Source organism: Lonchura striata, chromosome 17, assembly GCF_050655825.1.
Source record: "Lonchura striata isolate lonStrDom1 chromosome 17, ASM5065582v1, whole genome shotgun sequence".
NCBI classification, from domain to species: Eukaryota; Metazoa; Chordata; class Aves; order Passeriformes; family Estrildidae; genus Lonchura; species Lonchura striata.
Window position 1 is genome coordinate 2,493,667 of NC_140719.1, and position 21,433 is coordinate 2,515,099.

The 21,433-nt window shown below is 52.1% G+C and overlaps 3 protein-coding genes across 5 annotated transcripts in view; 2 read left to right on the plus strand and 1 right to left on the minus strand.

Annotated features, from left to right (window-relative positions):
* The window catches only part of TPRN (taperin), a 19,720-nt gene extending 13,509 nt beyond the window's left edge, over window positions 1-6,211 (plus strand). The window contains exons 2-4 of one of the 2 annotated variants that reach the window (XM_085594015.1): window positions 2,267-2,444; window positions 2,661-2,788; window positions 3,627-4,738. In XM_085594015.1, coding sequence (XP_085450141.1) covers window positions 2,267-2,444; window positions 2,661-2,788; window positions 3,627-3,689 — 369 coding nt within the window. In that variant the 3' untranslated portion in view covers window positions 3,690-4,738. Of the gene's footprint in view, window positions 1-2,266; window positions 2,445-2,660; window positions 2,789-3,626 lie in introns of both variants that reach the window. The other variant, XM_085594016.1, reaches the window with a different exon arrangement.
* Window positions 5,953-8,843, minus strand: SSNA1 (SS nuclear autoantigen 1). Of its 2 annotated transcripts, none has more exons than XM_077787839.2 (3): window positions 8,709-8,843; window positions 8,422-8,621; window positions 5,953-6,174 (listed from the first exon to the last, which is right to left on the minus strand). In XM_077787839.2, exons 1-3 carry the CDS (start codon window positions 8,758-8,760, stop codon window positions 6,052-6,054), a joined length of 375 nt encoding a protein of 124 aa, XP_077643965.1. In that variant the 5' UTR covers window positions 8,761-8,843; the 3' UTR covers window positions 5,953-6,051. The 2 variants fall into 2 exon arrangements, with proteins under 2 accessions (XP_077643965.1, XP_085450148.1); XM_085594022.1 differs by having other exon boundaries at window positions 8,390-8,621.
* ANAPC2 (anaphase promoting complex subunit 2) lies at window positions 8,792-18,710 on the plus strand. The gene is made up of 13 exons (XM_021547662.4): window positions 8,792-8,866; window positions 9,814-10,433; window positions 11,060-11,192; window positions 13,606-13,780; window positions 13,896-14,015; window positions 14,480-14,597; window positions 14,698-14,879; window positions 15,021-15,162; window positions 15,903-15,978; window positions 16,548-16,751; window positions 16,905-17,034; window positions 17,309-17,544; window positions 18,222-18,710. The coding sequence occupies exons 1-13, from the start codon at window positions 8,801-8,803 to the stop codon at window positions 18,432-18,434; spliced, it is 2,415 nt and encodes an 804-aa protein (XP_021403337.2). The 5' UTR covers window positions 8,792-8,800; the 3' UTR covers window positions 18,435-18,710.
* Window positions 18,711-21,433: the final 2,723 nt, after the last annotated feature.

Below are 21,433 nucleotides of genomic sequence, written 5' to 3' on the forward strand. Positions count from 1 at the left end.
AGCCAAGTACTGCTTGCCCTTCAGTGCCATTGGCAGCACTGGTAAGTGGCCTCTGTGCATTTTCTGGTTCTGGGATAGCTCCTGGTCTCCCAGGAGCCCTGGGCCCTCCACCCTGGTGGCCTTTGTGCCTGGCAGCATGGCTCATCCCCACAGGACAGACACCACATTGTGAGCAGGGACAGCCTGGCTCGGATCAGGGAGCATCTAGGTCAGCAGCAGGCATGGGAAATTCAGGGAGCAGCAAGTGGGATGCTCTCAGCTTCAGGACCATTTCATTCCAGTCCCTTTTCTCTGAAATAGAATTACTCTTCTGTGTCATTTGGGGAGACTCAGAGTGGCTGGGGCAGGGAATGGGGAAAGGCAGCTGTTTCCCTCCATGCAGTTTCCATCCCAGCTTCTCCTGGGAGCAGGGGAAGGGAGCCAGCCTGTGTCCAAGGTCCATCCTGCCCTGGGGCAGAGTAGCTCCAGCTCCAGCTGTGGTTTGCAGTGTGGAGGAGCTGCAGCTGGTCCCTCTGGTACCCAGATTCAAACTAAGCTGACCTTGCTGCTTTGCTGAAAAGCAGCAGTGAAATGCTCCCCGTCCTGCTCTGGTCCCTCCAGAGCTCCATGGCTCCTGTGCAGGGGCAGCACTGTGACATGCTGGCAGCCCTGGCCCTTGGGGACATCCAGGTGTGACTTTGGCAACCCCTAATAATATCACTCCAGTGCTCTGACTGCTGCTGTGACAGGGAATGGGTGCACCTGGGCACTATTGGTTTTTGAGGGCTGCTTGGGGCCAGGTCCCACTTCGCAGCCTCTGGGGATTTTCTGTATGACAGAATTGTGGGATAAATGTGCTGCACTTGCCCTTGGCCTGTCATTACACAGCATCTGGAGAGATGAGAACCACTGGGCTCCTGCTACCTGTCACAAGTTGCCACATCCTTTCCATTCTGTTCATAACACTATTAGCTGAATTTTAATTGTATTTAGAAGTAAAGGGATCACAACACCCTTTTAGACAGCTGCTCCTGAATCTTGATCTGTGTTGGCTAAATACTTCCCTACTTTTGGCATGAACTTATTCCTGGCAAGCTTATCCTTCTTATTTGTCTGATGTGTGCTGGCATCAGCAATTCTCTGCTCCTTGGTGGTTATTTTCTGGAGTACTTACAAAGAGCTGTTACACTTTTTCTCCACCCTCACTTTTGCTGGTGTGAAGTTTTTGCCAGTGAATCTCCTGTGCACCTGTTGAGGTGACCTGTAACCAGATCCCTGGAGCACAGCGGTAGGTAATGATTAGGACAGGCAGGGCTGCAGGGGAACAAACCTTTGCCTCAGCTTTTCTTTTCAGCTTGGACAAACACATCTGGAGTTAATTCCACTGCCTGCTGCGTGTTACCCAGGCAGTCCCTCTTTCCAGCAGAAATGCCTTGCTTAATTCCTGGCTTATTTAAGAAGCATCCTAATTATGATTACAGTCCTGTAGCCAATCCCAAATTTTCTTCCTCAGTTATTCACAGGTGATGAACTTCTTAGTTCAAGGGTTGCTCTTAAACTCAATTCCATTTGTAGTGTTTTTGCTCTCCAGTTTTCTTCATGACCATAAAATTCCAGTTAGCCCTTGTTGAACTCTTGTGTTTGAGTCATTTTCATTTCTCAGTCTCCCAGTTACGGTGGAAGTCATTAGTGACAATACTAGATAAAACTGGTTTTAAACAAGAACCTTTTAGGCCTTCCCTTGTCCAGTATTTTCCCTGTCTGCTGCCAGCTGTTACCATCTCTCCTTTAGCTGCTTCCTTCTTCTCACATCTGGTTTTAAGCCCTGTTTAATGTAGCTTAAATAGCTCTTTGCCAGAATCAGGACTGCAGTCCTGATCATGGATGTTTCTGTTTTGTGGAGCTTGGATACACAAAGGAGTTACCAGGAATTAGCAATGTCACCTTTCCAACATGTGGGTGCTTTCCTGCTTGTCTCTCCCATGAGAGACATGGTGGCAGCTCCTGCTGGGTGTCAGTGTGAGGTGCTGCCAGAGGGCACAAAGACAGAGGTGCTCCAGACCCCTGGGCCTCCTGCCTCCATCCCATCCATTTGGCTCTGCCTTTGGGGTTTCCCTCAGCGAGGCAAGAGATCCACCAAGGCACTTGGGGAGGGATTGGGGATCTGCAGCGGCTGCTTTAATCCAGGGGGCAGCCCTGGCATGTGCAGCGGCCCGTGCCAGAGCCAGCATGGGGATCAATGGGCTCTTGTGCTTCTCCCTGATAATTCTCCTTTGCTGTTGCCCAGATGAAGATCTCTTTCAACGAGACAAGTTTGCAGACGATGTTTGAGTACCCCTCAGAGAGCTCCCTGGCAGAAGAGGATGAGGAAGAGGAAGGACACGCTTTGGAGACAGAGGAAAAATCTCGTACCTTTTATATTCCACGCCCAAACAGCACTTTGCATCCCAGTACACCTAACTCAGGTGAGTGAGGCACTGTGTTGGCACCGTGGGTTTCTAGTGGTGTCTGACAATGCCCATGTTTCCCACAGACTCATAAGGGGCTCCACGTGGGTGGAAATGCTAGTGGAGGTGAACAGGGAGCTGCAGATGGGCAGCTTCCAGGCTGTCCCTGCTGGGATTCTGGTCCCACTTTTTTTGGGGTGGTGAGGAATATTTACCTCATCTTTCTCCTTCCAGCAGATTTATCCAGCTACACCCCAAAGCACTCTGTGAAATTCAGCGAGTGGCAGGAGCAGAAGTATGAGGGTCCTGCTGCAGAGGGATCTCTCCCAAAGGAAGCTGATTCCCATGGGAACCAAGTCATGGTGAGGCTATAAATAACCAACTCTTGTGCTTCCTTGTGGGGTGGGGGTTGTTCCAGGCAGTGGATGGGACAGGATGTGCCTTCCCCTGCACACCTGTGTTTGTGTTGCTCCCCAGGGAGCTGTGTCACTGCTCCCAAAGGGACCAACACACTGTCCCACTGCCACTACCACACCTGCCCCTCCCTGGCTGCGTGAAGGAAACTCAAGGCAGCTGGCACACTCTGTGCTCAGCAGGAAAGGCATGGATGTTTTGGAAGAAGTCCAGAGGGAGGCCAGAGAGATGCTTCATGGGTTGAAGCCCCTCTGCTCTGGAGCCAGGCTGGGAGAGCTGGGGGTGTTCAATTGGAGAAGGTTCCAGGGAGAGCTCAGAGCCCCTTGCAGAGCCTGAAGAGGGCTTATAAAAAACAGGGAGGGTTTTTTTTTTCTTTTAACATGGGCAGGTGATAGGACAAGGGGGGAATGGTTTGAAACTAAAAAAGAAGAGATTTAGATTAGATATTGGAAAGAAATCATTCCCTTTGATGGTGATGAAGCCTTGGTGCAAGGTGGCTGCCCCTGGATCCCTGGTAGTGTCCAAGGCCGGGTTGGATGGGGCTTGGAGTGACCTGGCATAGTGGAAGGTGTCCCTGCCCCTGGCAGGAGGTTGGAACAAGGTGGGTTATAAGATCCCTCCGAACCCAAACCATTGCAGGACGTTCTGATACTCCAGGGCACGTTTGGAGGGGGGCACTAACAAAACACACCCAGTTAGCCCGGGCAGGGTGCCCAGGCACCATCCAAGGGTGAGGGGGCTCCTTTGGCTGGCTCTGACCGCGGTGTCCCTGTGCTCTGCCTGCAGCTCACCCCGGCGGAGAAGGGCGGACTCTCGGATTTCAGCAGCGAGCCCGCGCTCTATTTCTGAGGCTGCCGGGCAGGACGGGGCAGTGCCGCCGCCGCGTCCGCACGGGAACCGCCACCCAAACCCGCGGCTTTCCCGGATCCTGCTGCCAAGGGTGGACCGGATGCTCTCGGGCATCTTCGGAGAATATTTGCACTGGATTTTGGGACCGAATTACTGCTTTCAAGGCGTATGATTTATTCTGCCTGTGGCCTTGCGTATTCCTTGTTCAAGATCAGCTGCTGGTTAGGCAAGTGTGGGAAGGACATCTGTAATCCTCAGATAGATGTTGATTTTTCTCAGTGCTTGTCTGAGTCCAGGCACTGTGCAGGGTGTGGACAGCTTTTGCAACCCTTCTCCCCAGTGGAGGATGGTTCTGCAGTGGAGCACTGGGCAGGTAGGTGGGTGTGATTTGACACATTTGGTGTCAGTTTGGAAAACCACTGAAGGTTCATGGTTTGCCCTTGGCATGTTTCCAGCTCTGGTTTCGCTGAAACATCATGGAATTCATGTGCCAGTTACATGTTTGTGGAGTTCACCGAACACCCTGAGGGAGGGATGGGAAGAGCAATGAATGCCTTTAGCTTTAGATGTTATTTCTGCACCAATCAGTGAGAAGTGTCCAGACTGTCTCAAGCCTCTTGAAGATTCCCAAACATTGGCCATAGCTTTCGTCTGTCCTTCCCACCTCTGGCATCCAGTCTCTGGGAGTTGCTGGTTGTGCTCCAGTTTGCCAGTTCCTCTTGTTGCTTTGTTCCAAATCTGATTGATCTCTCTTGGTTACATCCTTCAAGCCACACTTGCTCTGCTCCTCTAGTCAAAGCACAGGAGGGACGTTTCACTCCTTCTGCAGAACTTGAACAAGGAATGTGGGTTATTTTTGTTTTTTCTAGGATTTTTATAGTTCTATTGTAATTGTTTAATGCAGCCAATATGCAAAGGAATCTGCTAGAATCTTCCATTCAAGTTTTCTACTACTGTAAACTCAGGGTCAAAATTGCACTCTGGAACAGATGGAGCAGTGCTGCTAATGTGATTTGTACTCTGGGATTAAAAGAGATGTGGTGAGAACAGATCTGGCCTCTTTGGGCTTTATGGAATGAGTGGGGCGTCATCCAAACGAACAGGCTGGTATCTTTGATTAAATTTGATGGTTACTGGTTTGTCTATTTTGGATGATGAATGTCTGCTCAAGTGACATTGCTCTGTGGACTGAAAATGCTCTGCATACCTTGCACTTGGTTTGGTGTCTTGTTGTAGCAGCAAGGGAAGGTTGTTCTACTGAAAACCACAGGATTAAATGTTAGGACATACCTATTTGTAGCTGTTCCCTTCTGCCCTGGGTGCCTAAATACTTTTGGAAAGATAAGGAGAAAAAAAAAAAAAAAAAAGAGCTACTCAGTAGTTTTAGATGTTGGCTGGGGGGCCACAAAGAAGCGTTTTGCACCTCCTTGTCCATTCCAAGCTAATCTGAGATCATCTGCTGGTGTGACTTTGCCGGGAGCAAGATGTGTCTGCAGTGCATCTGCCTGGGACTTGACACAAGGACCATGGAGTTCCATGTGTTGAGGCTTCTCCTGTTAATAAAATCAGGGCAAGGTGCTGAGACTGGTGTAGAATGAGGGAAAATGTGAGACTGCTGCTGACAGCTAGATTTAAGGGGTGAGTTTTCAGCACAGCTTTTCTAGCAAAAAAAGGTCCTAATGAGCATCTTCCCCTGTAGAAAAGCCCAGCTCACTTTAAGGCAGCTCTATTTCTTGCAAAACTGCAGGTGGTAAAGCAAAGCTGCTTTCAACTCAAGTTAGGGACAAGGAATCTGAACTAGCCCTGGCTTAGTTCTCCTATGGATCTGTGAGGAATGCTAAAGAATGCTAAAGCCAACACTGTCCTGCAGCTCAAACACTGCTCTGGTTCTCTGTGAGTTAATGCTGTGCCTGCAGCCCTGTGGGCAGGGCAGCTCTCGGGGGTGTGGGAGTGCAGAGCGTGCTGCTGACTCTCTGCTCCTTCTCCTGGTGATCCTGCTCCACCTTGGAGCTAATTCAGCACTCTGCACTTCCCAGCCTCCTGCTCTAATCCCTGCCCAGGTACTCCAGGGCAAAGCAGAGTGAGGGCAGTCCTGAGGGCAGGAGCATCAGCTGATGGGTCACCGCCTGGGATGTGCCTCAGGATCGCTGTGCTCCAAATGAAGCACAGGTATTTGTGTGTAAATGCCTACCCTGACATGTAGTGTTGGAGGATCTGCTTTACTGGGTCTCTGACTAATACCAAAGCACATCTGAAAGGAAAATTTGCTTCTGCAAAGCACAGGCTTTTATTAAATGTGGCATCCTTGCACCACAAAGCAGCTCTCTCTGGCCAACAGGACATTCCAGGCTGAAGAAGAAGTTTAGGAACGCTTTTGTCGACGTATTTGTTGTCCTAATGAAGTGTTTTGTGGATCAATGGCTTTACCAAGATCCCCCATTTCCTTCTTCATGACATCTAGCAATGTCTGAGAATTGTCCAGTATCTGGGAAAGAAATAAAAATAGCTTATTTTTACATAAACTGTTTCTCTTATGAATTCCCTTCCAATTCAGCTGATCTGCCTTGCAGCAAGAGGGGCTATCCAGTCTTTCAGCCTCTAATTCCTGGTGATTTGTTATTCTGTCTCAGTGTGGAAATATTTGTGCAAGAATTTCTCTGGTTTGTGTTCATATTCTGAATATGAAAGGCCTTAAGCAATTTATCTGCTTTGGAGCACAAGGCAGAGAACTTCCTGAAGCGGACTGGGGGGTTTTTGTTTGGTTTGGCATTTTTTGGTTGGTTGGGTGGATTTTTTTAAGGGAGATTTGGTATCTGGGCTTTTTAGACCAGTATTAAATTGTGCTCAGGTGACCCAGTTTCAACTCTTTTCCACTATTAAAACTGCACATTTTGGGTTTCCAACTTCAAGACTAACTGAAATCTACAGTGACCTTATGTCAGACTAGATCTGTTATTCATTTTCTCCTATTTTTAGCACACAGTGTACATAATGTAACATCCCTACTTCCTATGCTCTAGACTACAGCATATTTAGGAGATCTTGCTGCCTGTCCACCTCACCAGTTAAAAATTTTAACACAGTGGACAATTGTAACCAAATGTGATGGTTACAGTCCCAAAAATAATTTATATTCCTGTGAGATTGTGGAATTCACCAAGGGATCTGAGAGGAGCTGAGGGAGTGCCCCACAGGATGAGGTCCTGGAAGAAGGTGAAATCCTGTGGGGGCTGGCAGAAGGCAAGGAGTGACAAACCAGGAGAGGAACTGTGTTAATTTCTGTGTGTACAACACCAGCATCTCCTCCTCACCACCTCTTTCTACCTCCTGTGAGTGTCAGTTCATTTCAATAAACAGGAATTCATCTGTAGGCTGGGGGTGTGACTTGGATCTCAGGTAAGGTTTCTTTTTAAAGGGGCTGTTTGTGTACATACAACATAGTTTTTAAGCTTTTAAATTTTTATGAGAGTTTCCCCTTTCACTTCAAACCATCAGGTCTTGAAGGACTTGAGAAAGCATCTCCAGTCTCATCTGAAAAGTGATTGCCAGGGGAAAACACTGACTTCGGGAGAGGAAAAGGAGCTGACAGTAGTTGGTCACATTCAAAATGCAAATGGGAGGAGAATCTAGGCAGCAGCTAATAAAGGAAATAGTGTTTCTGACACCAACTCTGCCTGGTCACCAAGAGAAGGAAGATGGTAACTTATCTGAAAAGAGGCCAGGAAAATCCTTTTTTAAAGAAATAAAAGCTGTTGGTGTGTAATACAGAAGTGACTTCAGCTGTGGCCCTGTCTGTGGGGATGAAGTGCTGCCTGACAGTAACACACACAGGGAAGGGGAATGAGTAGAGCTGTCTCAGGAACAAAAATGACAGTGCCAGCCCTTGTGCTGTTTGCCTCCTTCCCACCCTTTACTACCCCAACAATTTGACTCTTTTAATGACATTGTTCCATTAAAAATGAAAGAAACTATACTAAATATTGGGCTGGAAGAGTGGCAAGCCAACAACTCCATCAGCACCGTTGTTCTCTGAATAGTAGGATTGTGGGTCAGTGTAATTTCACTGGTTTCCTCCTTTCCCCCAAACCATGGGTCTGAGATGGTAATTTTTAGGGGTCTGTTCCAGAAGAGATTTTTGATGTATTTGGACAATAAACTTTGCCCAAGCCCAAGCAGCACCAAAACACAACCCAACCCTCTTGTGATGGGATCTGTATGCTGGAGCTGCATCCCAGGCCTGGGAAGTTGTTTTGGCTGCAGTGCTACGACCCAGGGAGGAGTGGTGGTTCATCGAGGTGCTCCCAACCGACCTTCAGGTAAATACAGCAGGAGTTCACACTTACGTACATACATACAGATGTGTATATGCCAAACCTCCCAGACACACCCTTAGGGAAAGGTTCTTCCCCAGAGGTGCTGGCACTGCCCAGGCTGCCCAGGGAATGGGCACGGCCCCGAGGCTGCCAGAGCTCCAGGAGCCTTTAGCCAGGGATGCCCAGGGTGGGATTTTGGGGGTCTGGGAAGGGACAGGGGCTGGGCTGGGTGATCCTTGTCCACCTCAGGTTATTCTGAGTCAGTGATTCCCTCGGGTCCTGTCCCTGGTCACCGACAGCAGAGATCGCTGCCGTCCCTCCTCCTCCTCTCCCGAGGCAGCTGCTCGGGGCGATGTCCCCCCCGTTCCTGCAGCCTCAAGAACGCGCCGAGCGCCCTCGGCGCTGCTCGCTGTCAGTACCTCCCCGGAGGCTATGTCCATCTCGGCGATGGTGCGGTCGATGTGGGCTCGCGTGGACCGCAGCCCCGCCAGGCTCTCGCTGGTGTCGGACAAGCGCCGGGTGAGCGTCGCGATCCGCGCCTGCAGCCGGCCCCGCTCCACCTCCTCGGCCCGGATCCGCCCGCTCAGCTCGTCCCGCCGGGCGCGCAGCTCCGACAGCCCTGCGGGGCGGCACGGTCAGCCGGGCCCGCCACCCCGCCCGGCCCCGGCCCCGGCCCCGGCCCCGGCCCCGGCCCCGGCCCGCTCACCCTCCCGCAGCGCCGCGTGGTGCCCCCGCAGCGCGGCCCCGGCGCCGCTCATCGTGGCGGCCGGCGCCGCTCCGCCCCTTCCTGCGGCCCGAATGGAGCTCTCGGCCGCCTGGCACACGCTCAGCACGGCGCTGGTGCCGCCCGCCGCGCTGGGGCTGGTGAGCGGGGACCGCGCGGGGGTCGCGGCGCTCCGCCGGGCCCGGGCAGCCCCGAGCCGCCAACGCCGAGATGCTCCGGCCTCGGCTCCTCCCCGGCCGGGCCTCTGCGGCTCTGCGTCCGCGGGGCGGCTGGGAGCGGCCGGGGCTGAGGGGAAACGGCCGGGGCTGAGGGAGGAGGAACGGCCGGGGCTGAGGGAAAACGGCCGGGGCTGAGGGAGGAGGAACGGCCGGGGCTGAGGGAGGAACGGTCGGAGCTGCTGGGGGGAAACGGCCGGGGCTGAGGGAGGAACGGCCGGGGCTGAGGGAGGAACGGCCGGGGCTGAGGGAGGAACGGCCGGGGCTGAGGGAGGAGGAACGGCCGGGGCTGAGGGAGGAACGGTCGTTGCTGCCGGGCCCGCGGGGAAACAGGGCTGAGGGAGGAACGGCCGGGGCTGAGGGAGGAACGGCCGGGGCTGCCGGGGCTGAGGGAGGAACTGCCGGGGCCCGGGGCAAACGGCCGGGGCAGGGCGGGGAACGGGCTCCTGGGTGTGGGGGTGGTGTCTGCTGGGGGCTGCCAGCGAAGGGCCCCGGCCCCATCTCTCTCCCTGTCACCCCAACCAGGAGCGGGACCAAAAGGCCACAGCTTGCCCGGCCCTGCTGTGGCTCTGCTCCCGCTCCATCGGAGGGAGCTGGCGGCCAAGGAAGGGTTTTGCTCCAGAGCCCCCAGCATTTTGGGCAGCCAAGGGTGGCTCGCAGCATTTCCACCAGCACCTGTGTCCTGCAGCAGCCACCCGCAGGGACAGCAATGATGTGTGCGGGTGTGAGCACTGGGAGGGGATGCTGGCATCCAGCGGTGCTGAGACCCCGGCAGATCGCCACGGAGGAGCAGCATCCCCCCAGTGCAGTTTGACAGCAGAGTCCCTGTGTGCTCCGTCAAATGCTTAGTTCATTTTCCCTCCATTTTCCAGGCAACCCCAAGACCTGAAGCTGCAGGGCCGCTGCAGGATGCCGAGCTCCGGGCAGCCCTGGACGTGCTGCAGTGCTACGACTTGCACTCCATCGTGGAGGAGTGGTTCATCGAGGTGCTGCAGACTGACCTGCAGGCGAATATCGGCCCCGAGTTCTGGAATTGCATTGGCCAGTATGAGAACACGGCCGAGGAACCCCAGTGCGCTGCGCTGCTCCTGGACGCCTTCAGTCTGCTCAAGTGCCACCTGGAGCCCTACCTGAACAGCCTGGAGCTCCTGGAGCAGTGGACCAAGGCAGGCCTGCTCCTGGGCACAGGCGCTCAGACGCTGCAGGAGAAGGTCTACACCATGTTCAAAGCTATCCTCTTCTTCTCCACAACCAAATCCTTCCAGGACATGATCCAGCAATTCTACAGCCGCACATTCAGGATATACATGCAGCAGTGGAAGAAAGGAGAAGATGGAATGAATGAGTGTGAGAGCAGCATGAGTGAGACCGAGCAGGAGAGTGACCCAGAGGAGGGCGGAGAGGGCCAGCTCTGTGCAGGCTGCAGCAGCAAGAGGGAGCAGTGCTGGTGCCCTGAAGCCATGGAGAAGTTCCAGCAGCTCAATGACATTCTGTAGGTAGCTCATGGGGTGGTGGCTGTCACTCGGAGCAAGGGGTGTTTGGATGGGGAGCAGTAGCAGGTTTTATTGGTCCCTGAGAACAGGAGGAGCTGTGTGAGGTCAGGCTGTCTCATGGTGGCGGGTAGAGAACTCGACATGGACTTTCTGCTTTCAACTGGAGGTTGAAGAGCAGATCTTTAGACAGAAAATTCCTCTCCCCGGATATGAGAATATCCTCCTCTTGCTCTGAGGCCTCTGACCACAAAGAAGCAAACCAGTGGAAGGTATCCCTGCCCATGTCAGGGGTTTGGACTAGGTAATCTTTAAGATCTCTTCCACCCCAAACCATTCTCTGATTCTATGAAACTCTTCTAAATGAAAAAGCTTTTGATGGCTTTATATAATGTCTGTAAAGAAGATGGGATAGCAGTAGTGCCATGTGTTACTTGTTTGCCCAGCATTTTGGGCATATGTGTGTTACATATGTAGTGCATCTGTGTGGGCTGTCAGAGCATGTGGCCCGAGCTGGGCCTGCCTCTGTGGAATGTACAGGGAGGGTGGTGCCTTCAGGTATAAGATTTTCTTGATTTGCTGTTGCCTTTGCTCCTACACGCTCCTGACGGTGTCCCTGTGCCCGCAGCCGCCGGCTGAATTTGCTGGAGAGGGTGAGTGCTGATGCTGTCACCACCATCCTGCACAGGATGATCGAGGAGAGGATGGAGCAGCGCTGCCGCGGGGAGTACGAGCACTCCTTCCTCAACGAGTTCCAGGAGGTAAGGCAGGTGTGGGGGCAGTGAGAGTCCTCCTTGGGAGATCACAGAATTCACAGAATCACTGGCTTGGAAGAGACCTTCAAGATCATCGAGTCCAACCCAGCCCCAACACCTCAACTAAACCCTGGCACCCAGTGCCACATTCAGGCTTGTTTTAAATGCACCCAGGGATGGTGACTCCACCACCTCCCCAGGCAGCATTCCAGAACTTTATCACCCTTTCTGTGAAAAACTTTCTAATATCCAACCTAAATTTCCCTTGGCACAGCTTGAGACTGTGTGCTCTGGTTCTGTCAGTGCTGCCTGGTGAAAGAGACCAACCCCCACCTGGCTACAGCCACCGTTCAGGAAGTTGTAGAGAGTGATAAGGATGTGCAGGTGTTGTTGCTCAGGCTAAAACCACATTCCAACTTAAAACACCTGATCCAGGGCTATGACTTCACCATGCCTAGCAGAAGAGGTGGCTAAAACTTTTCATTTTGGCTGATGTTGGAGTGGAAGGTTTGCTCTGACCTGTGCATGAAGGACTATGACATTTCACCTCATGATCTCTGCAATAATGAAGGAATTTTTGTGGTTCCAGTTTACAAACCACAAGATCAACAAGTGTCACCTGGCCTGCAGAGGGTCTTCCCTCTGTGTAAGTGAGGCCAAAATTAGAATTTCTGTGGCTGTTTTCAGTCCTCTTTCATATTCCCTTGTAAAATTAGAAGCAAGGATGAGAGAGGATACTCTGGTATTGATCTCACCAGTGGCCACACACAGAATTAAAATCTTTCTTTGCAGCTGTCCAGATGCTTTGCTGCTGTTTCAACTAAATTTGTGTTGAGCTGTTTACTCACCATGACTTTAAAATAAATTTTTTCTCCTTGCTCATGACCTTGCATTTGCCTGTGCTCGAGAACCAGGCCTGCATCCAGGTTCCCATGCAAGCCAGACATCCTGGATCCCTCACTCTTTGCCATGCCAACTGTTTTTGTTGCCTGCAAACATCAGGAATCTTTTTGTGTTTACTTCCTTTTGGTTGTTATGCAACACTTTCTTCACTGCACCTGTGTGAAATGTTTTTGGATGATCTGGATGTTGTTTAAAGATATTTTCAGGACACCACAGAAAACACAACTGCATTCTGCTTGTCAGATGCTGCCCTTGCATCCACCTCTTGTTTGGACTTAGAATATTGCGGCACGTCAGGATTAGGAAGAGATAATTTTAATGGGGAAAAAAACAGCACAGGCCTGGAAATCTAAAGGTTAAATAGAGAAGTCTGAGAAACAGCTCACTGAAAATTACAGGTACTGAGGGCAAAGCCTCTTTGCCAGCACAGCAGCAGCTGCCTGGAGTGTCAGGTCACAATCAGGCTGTAACAGGAGCACTCAGGGAAGATAAACTCAAGGGAAAGAATGGGGTAGTTTGATAATAATTCCTTAAAATCGTGTTGCTTTGCATCAGTTATTGTCCTGTCCTTTTGTCCTTTAGGGGAATTCTTTATCAGCTTCTCCACAGTTTTGTCCAGGTGTTTGTAGTACTCAGGTTTGTCCTGGAAAAACTTGTGCTTTTCTTCAGTGTTTCCTTAGTCAAGTAGCTAATTAAAAATAAACATCAGCAAACCAAACCTTGACTTAGCATTTTTGTTTTAGGCTGTCAGAATATATTATAAATACTAATATCTAGTATTAGAGTGGTAGTAGAATATGTTGTAGTATAATGGTACTCAAATACTATCTCAGGAAGTAGCATATATTTGCTAATTGATGAGGGGAAAAAGGCAGTTATTTTAAACATCTGGATATTGCAATTTGGTAGGTTTGAAATTTTACAATTACACATTTCTCACTAAAGCTCAAATATAAAAAACCTTTTTATACTCTCTGTTAAGGTTTTTATTTTATAATTCAGTGACAAGGCTGGTATTTGGATTTCAAATGCCTGAGTTGTGTTGGGTGTCTTTGACTTCTTGGAATACCTTGTTTGCTTTTCACTGATTTCAGGAACCATAGAAAATTTGGATCAAGGATGGTGTAATGGGCAATTTGCTCATTTTCTTGTGAATGGGACAGTTCTGCAGTTATAGAATGGGGTAAAACTCTGCAAGAATGAAATAGGCTGCAAGTTTTTGAGTAAACCCTGTCCTTTTTGGAGCCCAGTGCCTGCACACAGTCTGTGGTCACCCCTTATCTTCTCACACCCAGCTGCACAGTCCATATCCTGTATCTTTAGTTCAAGTTCCAATTCTTTCTATAGCTTTCCCCAGCTATAACCCAGCTGGGGCACATTGAGGAGCAGCTGGGGGTGCTGCTGTCCTGGTCCAGCTGTCTCTTTCTGCCAGCTGTGGTGGCTGCCTGGGGTGGGTTGGGATGTGGCTGTGCGTCCAGCTCTGTCTTCACTTCGGTTTCTCCCTCTTGTCCTGCAGTGGATAGAGAAGGTGATTGGGTGGCTCAGCAGGGTGTTCCTGCAGGATGGCCCCTCGGCACAGTCCTCCCCAGAAGCCAGCAGCACCCTGAAACGCTGGCGCTGCCACGTCCAGAGGTTCTTCTACCGCATCTACGCCAGCATGCGCATCGAGGAGCTCTTCAGCATCATCCGAGGTGCTTCCCTTGGGCTGGGACTGAGTGGGTGACAGATCTCTCTGATGTGCCACACTGCCTCCCCCTGCCACCCCTCAGAGCCTGGCACTGCTCCTGATCACTGCTTGGTTTGCAGATTTCCCAGAGTCAAAGCCTGCTGTGGAAGACCTCAAGTTCTGCCTGGAAAGGACTAACCAGAGGCAGCAGCTGCTCAGCTCCCTGAAGAGTGCTCTGGAAATGAGACTTCTGCACCCTGGTGGGTTTTACATCTTTGTGTCCTGACACAGTGAGGAGCCTGGGCATGAGTGGGGATCTACTTGGAGCTGCCTTGGTTTCCTTTTTGAGGAGTGAGGGGCAGTCACCGTGCCCATCACACATTCTTTGTGTTCAAGTGGGTATGGCAGCAGCAGCTGATGGCATCCCAGCCCCCTTTGGCCTCATTTTTACACTATGGTCAGGAGCACAAAGTTTATCTTTGGTCCAGGTGGACAAAGGCTTCTTTGCACTGTTAGGGCTCAGCTCTAAGCCTCTGTTCATGCTCAGAACTGGCTTCTCAGGCACATGGATCTGATCTGCCCCATTGCCTTGGGCAGTAGGGCAGCAAGCCCTCCTCCTCCCACACCACAGATAGAACAGTGGGCTTGGACCATCCAAACCCCTTCTGTGCAAGCCATTATTCTGTGCTGCAGGACTCTGACTCCCTCTGCTCCTCTCCTGTAGGAGTCAACACCTCTGACATCATCACTCTGTATATCTCGGCCATCAAGGCCCTGCGGGAGCTGGACCCTTCCATGGTTATCCTGGAGGTCGCCTGTGAGCCCATTAGGAAGTATCTGAGGTAGGAGGCGTGTGGGGCAGTCTGACACATCCCCTTTCCCTCCCCTTCCCTCACTCACTCTTTCCCTTCCCCGTTGCTCTGGTTCCATTGCTGCTGGCAGGACTCGGGAGGACACGGTACGCCAGATTGTGGCTGGTCTCACGGGGGATGCTGAGGGCTCGGGTGACCTGGCAAACGAGCTCTCCAAAGCTGACCCAGTGACCCTGGAGAATGGCCAGGAGAGTGATGATGACATCTCGGAGCCAGGGGACTGGGTTCCTGACCCAGTCGATGCAGATCCAGGTGAGACACCAAGCCCAGCAGTCCTGGCAGTTTTCCTGGTGGGCTGTAGCCTTGAGCAGCTCATCTGCTGGTCCTCTGGAGCTGGGCTGAGCTGGGGAGGTCCCTGTTAATCTCACACTGTTGTCTGCTGGATTCCACCAGGGAAATCGAGCTCCAAGCGTCGCTCCTCAGACATCATCAGCCTCCTGGTGAGCATCTACGGCAGCAAGGACCTGTTCATCAACGAGTACCGCACGCTGCTGGCTGACCGGCTGCTGCACCAGTTCAACTACAGTGCTGAGAGGTGAGGCCCAGACCCAGGGCTTCCATGGCCAAAGTCACCCAAGTTTTCTTTTGCCTGTTGTCTGAAGGGTAGCACCTTCAGACTCAGTCCTGTCAATGGCTGTTTGTGGAGCCAGGAGTGTCTTTGGCTATTTCCTTTGCAGCTTTGAGTTTGCCTCTAGAATTCCATGCTCAGTCCTGCCCTTGGTTTGTGCTGATAGAGCAGCTTGTAGAAATTTGGAGGCAATGACATACTCTTAGCTGCATCCCACATGTTGTGATGGCCCCCCCTCAAATGGAAGGGATGGAAGATACGTGTTTCTGAAACACAGAAAGTTCCACCTGAACATGAGGAAGAACTTCTTTGCTGGGAGGTGCTTGAGTAGTGGTACAGGAGCCCAGAGAGGCTGTGGGGTCTCCTTCCCTGGAGATACTCCAAACCCATCTGGACACAACCCTGAGTGACTGCTCCAGGGGACCCTGCTTGAGCAAGGAGTTGGGACTGGATGAGCTCCAGTGGTCCTTTTCAGCCTGAACCATTCTGGGATTCTGTCTTCAAAAAGCTGTGGCCTAGTGGAGGTGGCTGTTCCTCACCTGGGTACCAGGAGCCATCCTGGGTAGACACTGTGCCTTGCAAGGTTTCCTAGGAAGAGCACCTTGTGCCAGAGACCTCATTTCTTTGGCTTTGTGGTGAGGGGTGGAGGCCAAGCCAGGTTTGTCCATGCGAGGGCCCCATCCCTGACCTGCTGTGTCTCTTTCCAGGGAAATCCGTAACGTGGAGCTGCTGAAGCTGAGGTTTGGTGAAGCTCAGATGCACTACTGTGAAGTCATGTTAAAAGTAACTCCTTTTATTTTTTGATTCAAGTCCTGGGTGTTTGATCCCATTGGGGAAGGGGATGGACTTGAGGAGTGACCCAAAAAGTGTCTTTTAAGGAAAGCCGGGGTTCCAGAATGCCAGTGAGGGGCTGATTTGTGACAGAATGCAGAAGTGCATTTAAATCATGTCTGGTTTTAAGCCCTGTGGTTTGGATTATCAGCTCTGTGGAGTGGTTACTCTGGTGCTGCTGTCTCTCCTGCCCTTCCTGCAGTATCCTGGCAGTGAAGATGTCCAGCTCCTCTGGGGTTGGGACTCCAGAGTTTGATTCTTTTGGAGCACTCTAGGGAGAACACAGGTGTGGAGGCCTTCCAGTGAAGGCAATGTGGAGTTGTAACCCCTTCCTCTAACGTCCCACAGGTTTTTCTGAGTATGTAGCAGACTTCCAAGTAGACACCCATGATCATGTCCTTTCCAGTGTCCCCATCGTTGTTTGTAGAGTGCTGTTCACCTTGTTTAAGCCTCTCCTTCACTAATGGTTAGCACTAACTCTGAAGGGAAGGAGCCACCTCAGCCTCCTGTGCCTGTTGCAGGACATGGCCGACTCGCGGCGCATTAACGCCAACATTCAGGATGAGGAAGAGAAGCTCCCTGAGGAGGAGAGGCCTCCCTTCAGCCTCGTGGCCATTATCCTGTCCAGTGAGTTCTGGCCACCACTCAAAGAGGAGAAGCTGGAGCTTCCAGAGCAGGTCAAGGAAGCCATGGAAGCATATTCCAAGAAGTATGAGAAATTAAAGGTGAGGCCACCATAACCCTCCTTATGAAAGCTTTATGCAGCCCCCTTTAGCTGCTGGTTGGCCCACGCTGTTACAGTGGGGTTTGCAATAACCCAGCATTAGTGGTTCCTGCTGGGAGATCTGCTGTGAGCAGCTGCTTCCCCCTTTTCCCAGGCCATGAGGACCCTGAACTGGAAGCACCACCTGGGGCTGGTGAGCCTGGACGTGGAGCTGGCTGATCGCACGCTCTCCTTGTCTGTGTCTCCTGTGCACGCTGCCATCATCCTGCACTTCCAGACCAAGAGTGAGTGCTGTGGAACTCTGTCTGTGCTTCCATGGGTGGGAAAGCCACATTCCTTGGGCAGCTGGAGGCTCTGAGAGCCCTGGCAGGAGGACCAAGACGTGGTGCATGGGTTTGGATCTCCCCCAGGGTCTTCAGCACCCAGCAGGGCCACAGCTCTGCACCCCTCTGCTTGTTCCTGGCAGTGCCTCCCTGCCTTACCCAGCTTCCCACCAAATCCTGGCAGGCTTGGGTGTGGGAAGTGTCCTGTTCTTTCTGATCCCTGTGCTCTCTGCAGGCACCTGGACACTGACAGAGCTGAGTGAAGTGCTCAAGGTGCCCGTGACTTCACTGAAGAGGAAGATGACGCTGTGGCTGCAGCAGGGAGTCCTGCGGGAGGAGCCTGAGGGCACCTTCACTGTCATTGAGGAGGAGCAGAAGGACCAGGTGGAGAAGGTTGTTCTGATTGACAGTGATGAGGAGGGGGACTCTGCCATGGCCTCACAGGCTGACCAGAAGGAGGAGGAGCTGCAGGTACCTGTCCCTGTGGTGATGCAAACATCCTGTATTTTGGGTTTGGGGAATCTGATTGAGATGATGGGTTCAGTTTGCACTGTGGATTCACATTTTCCACTGCAAGTGGCTGAGCCCAGCACAAACATTTGGGTTTTGAAGTGGGTATCTCTTGGTTAATCTCTTGGTGCTGGATCCCAGCCTTCCCTCCAGACAAGTGCCCAGCTGCTGAGTCAGGGATCTATTTGGAAATCTCAAAATTGGTTTATTTCAGTTTAAAAAAAGATGAAAGTCTGAGACATTATTTCAGACCCAAGCAACATTTTTGGCACTTCTGACCGGCCAAAAGACTTACCCAGCACTAACAGCTGGATCTCTGCCTTCTCTCTGTTGTGGTTCCTGGACATTTCCAGTGCCTTTCCTGCCTGTGAGTCACTTTGTGCCTGTGTGTTGTGCAACACAGCACTGTCATACTGGTGATCATCCACAGAGGGTCATGCGTGTGCTGCACGTCAGATCCCACTGTCTGCCTCTGTGTCCCAGCACTTGGCTGCTGTTCTTGGATATGCCCTGTTTAGAGACCCCACACTCATGGCTGAGAGCAGAACTCACTGCCAGCTGCACCCCTGCTTTGTTTTTGGGGTATTTGCTTTATGCTGTAGTGTCAGCCTCTCACTGTGGTCTGTGTCCCTCTGCAGCTGTTCTGGACGTACATCCAGGCCATGCTGACCAACCTGGAGAGCCTGTCCCTGGAGAGGATTCACAGCATGCTCAAGATGTTTGTGATGACCGGCCCCGTGGTTACCGAGATCGATATCCAGGAGCTGCAGGGATTCCTCCAGAAGAAGGTCCGGGACCAGCAGCTCATCTACTCAGGGGGGGTCTATCGCCTGCCCAAGAACTGCAACTGAACTGGCAGTGTCCCTGCAGCCCTGGGCACTCCTGCCTGTGCCTGAGCTCTGCTCCAGAGTGCCTCCAGCTCTCAGTGTCCTGCTGGGGATTCTCTGCCCTAAGTGTTTCCTGTACCCCTGTCCCCAGGCGGGTGTCCCTTTCCACATGGAGGCAGCTCAGCAGCAGCCTGGACACCCCACAACGTCTGGGTCTGCTCCCCACGTTCCTTCCTCCCCTGTGTGAGTGCCTGGGCCCACCTCCCTGGTTAATAAATAACAGTAGGCTCCGTTTTCCAATGGTGCCAGCTCTTTCCTTTCCTCTTGGCATCTCCCCATGCTGGAAGGGCAGGCAGGAAACTCCCCAGTCTGCTAGGCACTGTCTCCCTTTCCTTGGGTTTCCATGTGCAGCCCCAGGAGGTTTTGGGAGGGGGCTCTTGGCTCCAGCTGCTGTCTGGGGCTCTGTGTGTGGCTAAAGCAGTGTCTTGGAGCTGGATGTGATGAGTGAGACCCTGCCCAAAAACAAGGCTTGGTGCTGTCTCTGACAGGGAGGGAACAACTCCAGGGTGCCCTTGTTTGGGACTCCTAAATTGTGTGGAATAATTTTATTGTGGGATGAAGAATGCTTCAGATGGATGAGATGCAGCAGTTCTTCAGGGCAAGCTGGTTAGTCCTGGAGGAGATCCAGGGGATTATCCAGGCCTTGGTGGGATTGCTTTGCCCTGGCACAGCTCTGTGTCCCAGCACCATGGGGCTGCCCTTGGGGACAGTGTCCTGGGGAGCTTCAGAGTTGTTGGCACCACATGAGGAAGTGGGATGGGATAATCCCAGAGCTCCTGGTTAACACTGTGCCCCCCACCCAGCTATGGAGCAGTTTCAGGATTGCATCACATCCCCCCTCCAGAGTGTTCAGGCTCCTCAGTGATGCTTTCCACATGGGTTTTGCTCATCAGGAGGAATATGCTGGGAAAATCTGGCATTTACTAAAATTACGTTTTCTGTGAAGCACCCAATGAGTTTCCACAGCCCAAGGAGTCTTTCTCCTCCTCTGCTGAATCTTCAATCCCAGCTTGTGAGTGCTGTGGCAGCTGGAATTGAGACCTAACAGAGCCACAGGTAAGACACAGGAGCAGCTGTGAGTGTGGCCTTCCATCCAGGTGTGTGAGAGACCAGTGGAACATGGAAATCACCCCCTGTTTAACACTGAACCTTGTTTTCCAGTGCCTAAAGCCCACGAGTCCCTGTGGCATCCCTCCTGCAGCTGCAGGCAGCAGGGTGCAGCAGTTCTGTCTCCCTTGGGCACGTTGGGGTTTTCCTCTGTGGATAAAGCACAATTTCTTGATCCCCCTGGGCCACTGTGCTCCAGGCTGGCAGGGATGTGGCACTGGGAACCTGGTGCATCCAGTTGTGAAGGTTCCTTGTGCTGAAGAGGATCTGGTGATAACTGAATAAACCCCAGTGTGTGATTACTTCAGGATAAGCCAAAAAAACCCGAAGGGCAGCAAATCCATGATGGCATCAGCAGGGAAAGGATGGACATCCATGCCTGAGAGCCCAAGGAACATTTCCCTTCTCTCTCCTCTCACCTCTCTCCACTTTTTCTTTTTTTCTTTTTTATATTTTATGTTTTCATGAAAGAACACTGAGCACATGGAGGGATGTGGAAGGGCTGGCAGTGAGGGTCAGTGGGGTCAGTGCCTGCCAGCCCGGGGTGTGCCAGCCCCATCCCACAGAGTGTCTGGGGTGTGCCAGCCCCATCCCACAGAGCATCCCATGGAGTGTCTGGCTGTGCTATGACTGTGACAGGGCAGGGAAAAGGCTCCTTTTGATGTGGGGAGATCAAAGCAGCTGGCATCAAAGTTTGGAGCAGAGCTGGCAGCAGGGCTGTCCCCACTCACCACAGAGCCAGAGCCACTGCTGGGACACGGCCCAGGGTGACTCAGGGCCTTGGGTGCATCTGCTTTACTCATGGATGCAAAAAATACTGATTTATTTATGTGTTGTGCAGGTGGATTTATTGCTCTGTGGTGCTTCCTCACCACCAGTGCAGGGGCTGTGGGGCATGGAGTGTGTCCTGTACTCCATCCCAGCAGCATCCCCAGACTGGGATCAGATGAGGCACATTCCCAGCCCTTCCCAAAGCCCTGGAAGGGCAGGGGATGGGCACCATTCCCATCCTGACTTTTCCCAGCTCCCTTATGCTGCCCCAAGGGCTGGACCCGTGGGGTGTGATGAGTTTGTCCATCCTGAGCCAGGGGATGAGCAATGCCACTGCTGAGGGGACCTGGAGTCACCTCTCTGCTCCTGGGAGGTCCTGGCCTGGCAGAGCCAGAGCCACCAGCTGAGCTGTGGTGTGGTTGTTTCAAAGTGTTACAACAGGAAAAATTCTGGTTTAATGACTGCTTCAGCCTTCATGGAATATAAAAGTCTTAAAGTTAATTGGAACAAGCTGGAAATGTGATTTTTTTTAGAGTGAATAGAGGAAGCTAGGGGAGGGGCGAAGGGCTTTGTGCTGTTCCCTGTGCCACTTGCTGTGCAGCCCTGTTGCTTCAGGCTGGAGCTGTGTCTGCTGGCCAGGGCAGTCCCTGTCCCAGGGCTGTCACCTTTGCAAACCACTCCCACTCCAGAGAAAAGAAAAACAGAAAGGAAAGAGAGAAAGAGAGAGAAAGAAAGGAAGAAGGGAAGGTAAGAGAGAAAGAAAGAAAGAAAGGAAAGAGAGAAAAAGAAAGGAAGCAAAGAGAGAGGGAAAGAAAGAAAAGAGAAAGAGAAAAGCATTTTTAGCTGAAAAATGCGCATAAAATCATAGAACCATAGACTCACAGAATAGCCTGGGTTGGAAAGGACCTTAAAGCTCATCTCATTCCACTCCCTTCCATGGGCAGGGACACCTTCCACTAGCCCTTGGTTGCTCCAACCCTGTCCACCCAGCCTTGGACACTTTACTGCTTGGATGCTTGGGAATGGCTGCAGTTCTTTGGGAGTGTTTTACAGAGCCCTTGGTGGGTGATACAGACCCTGCTGTG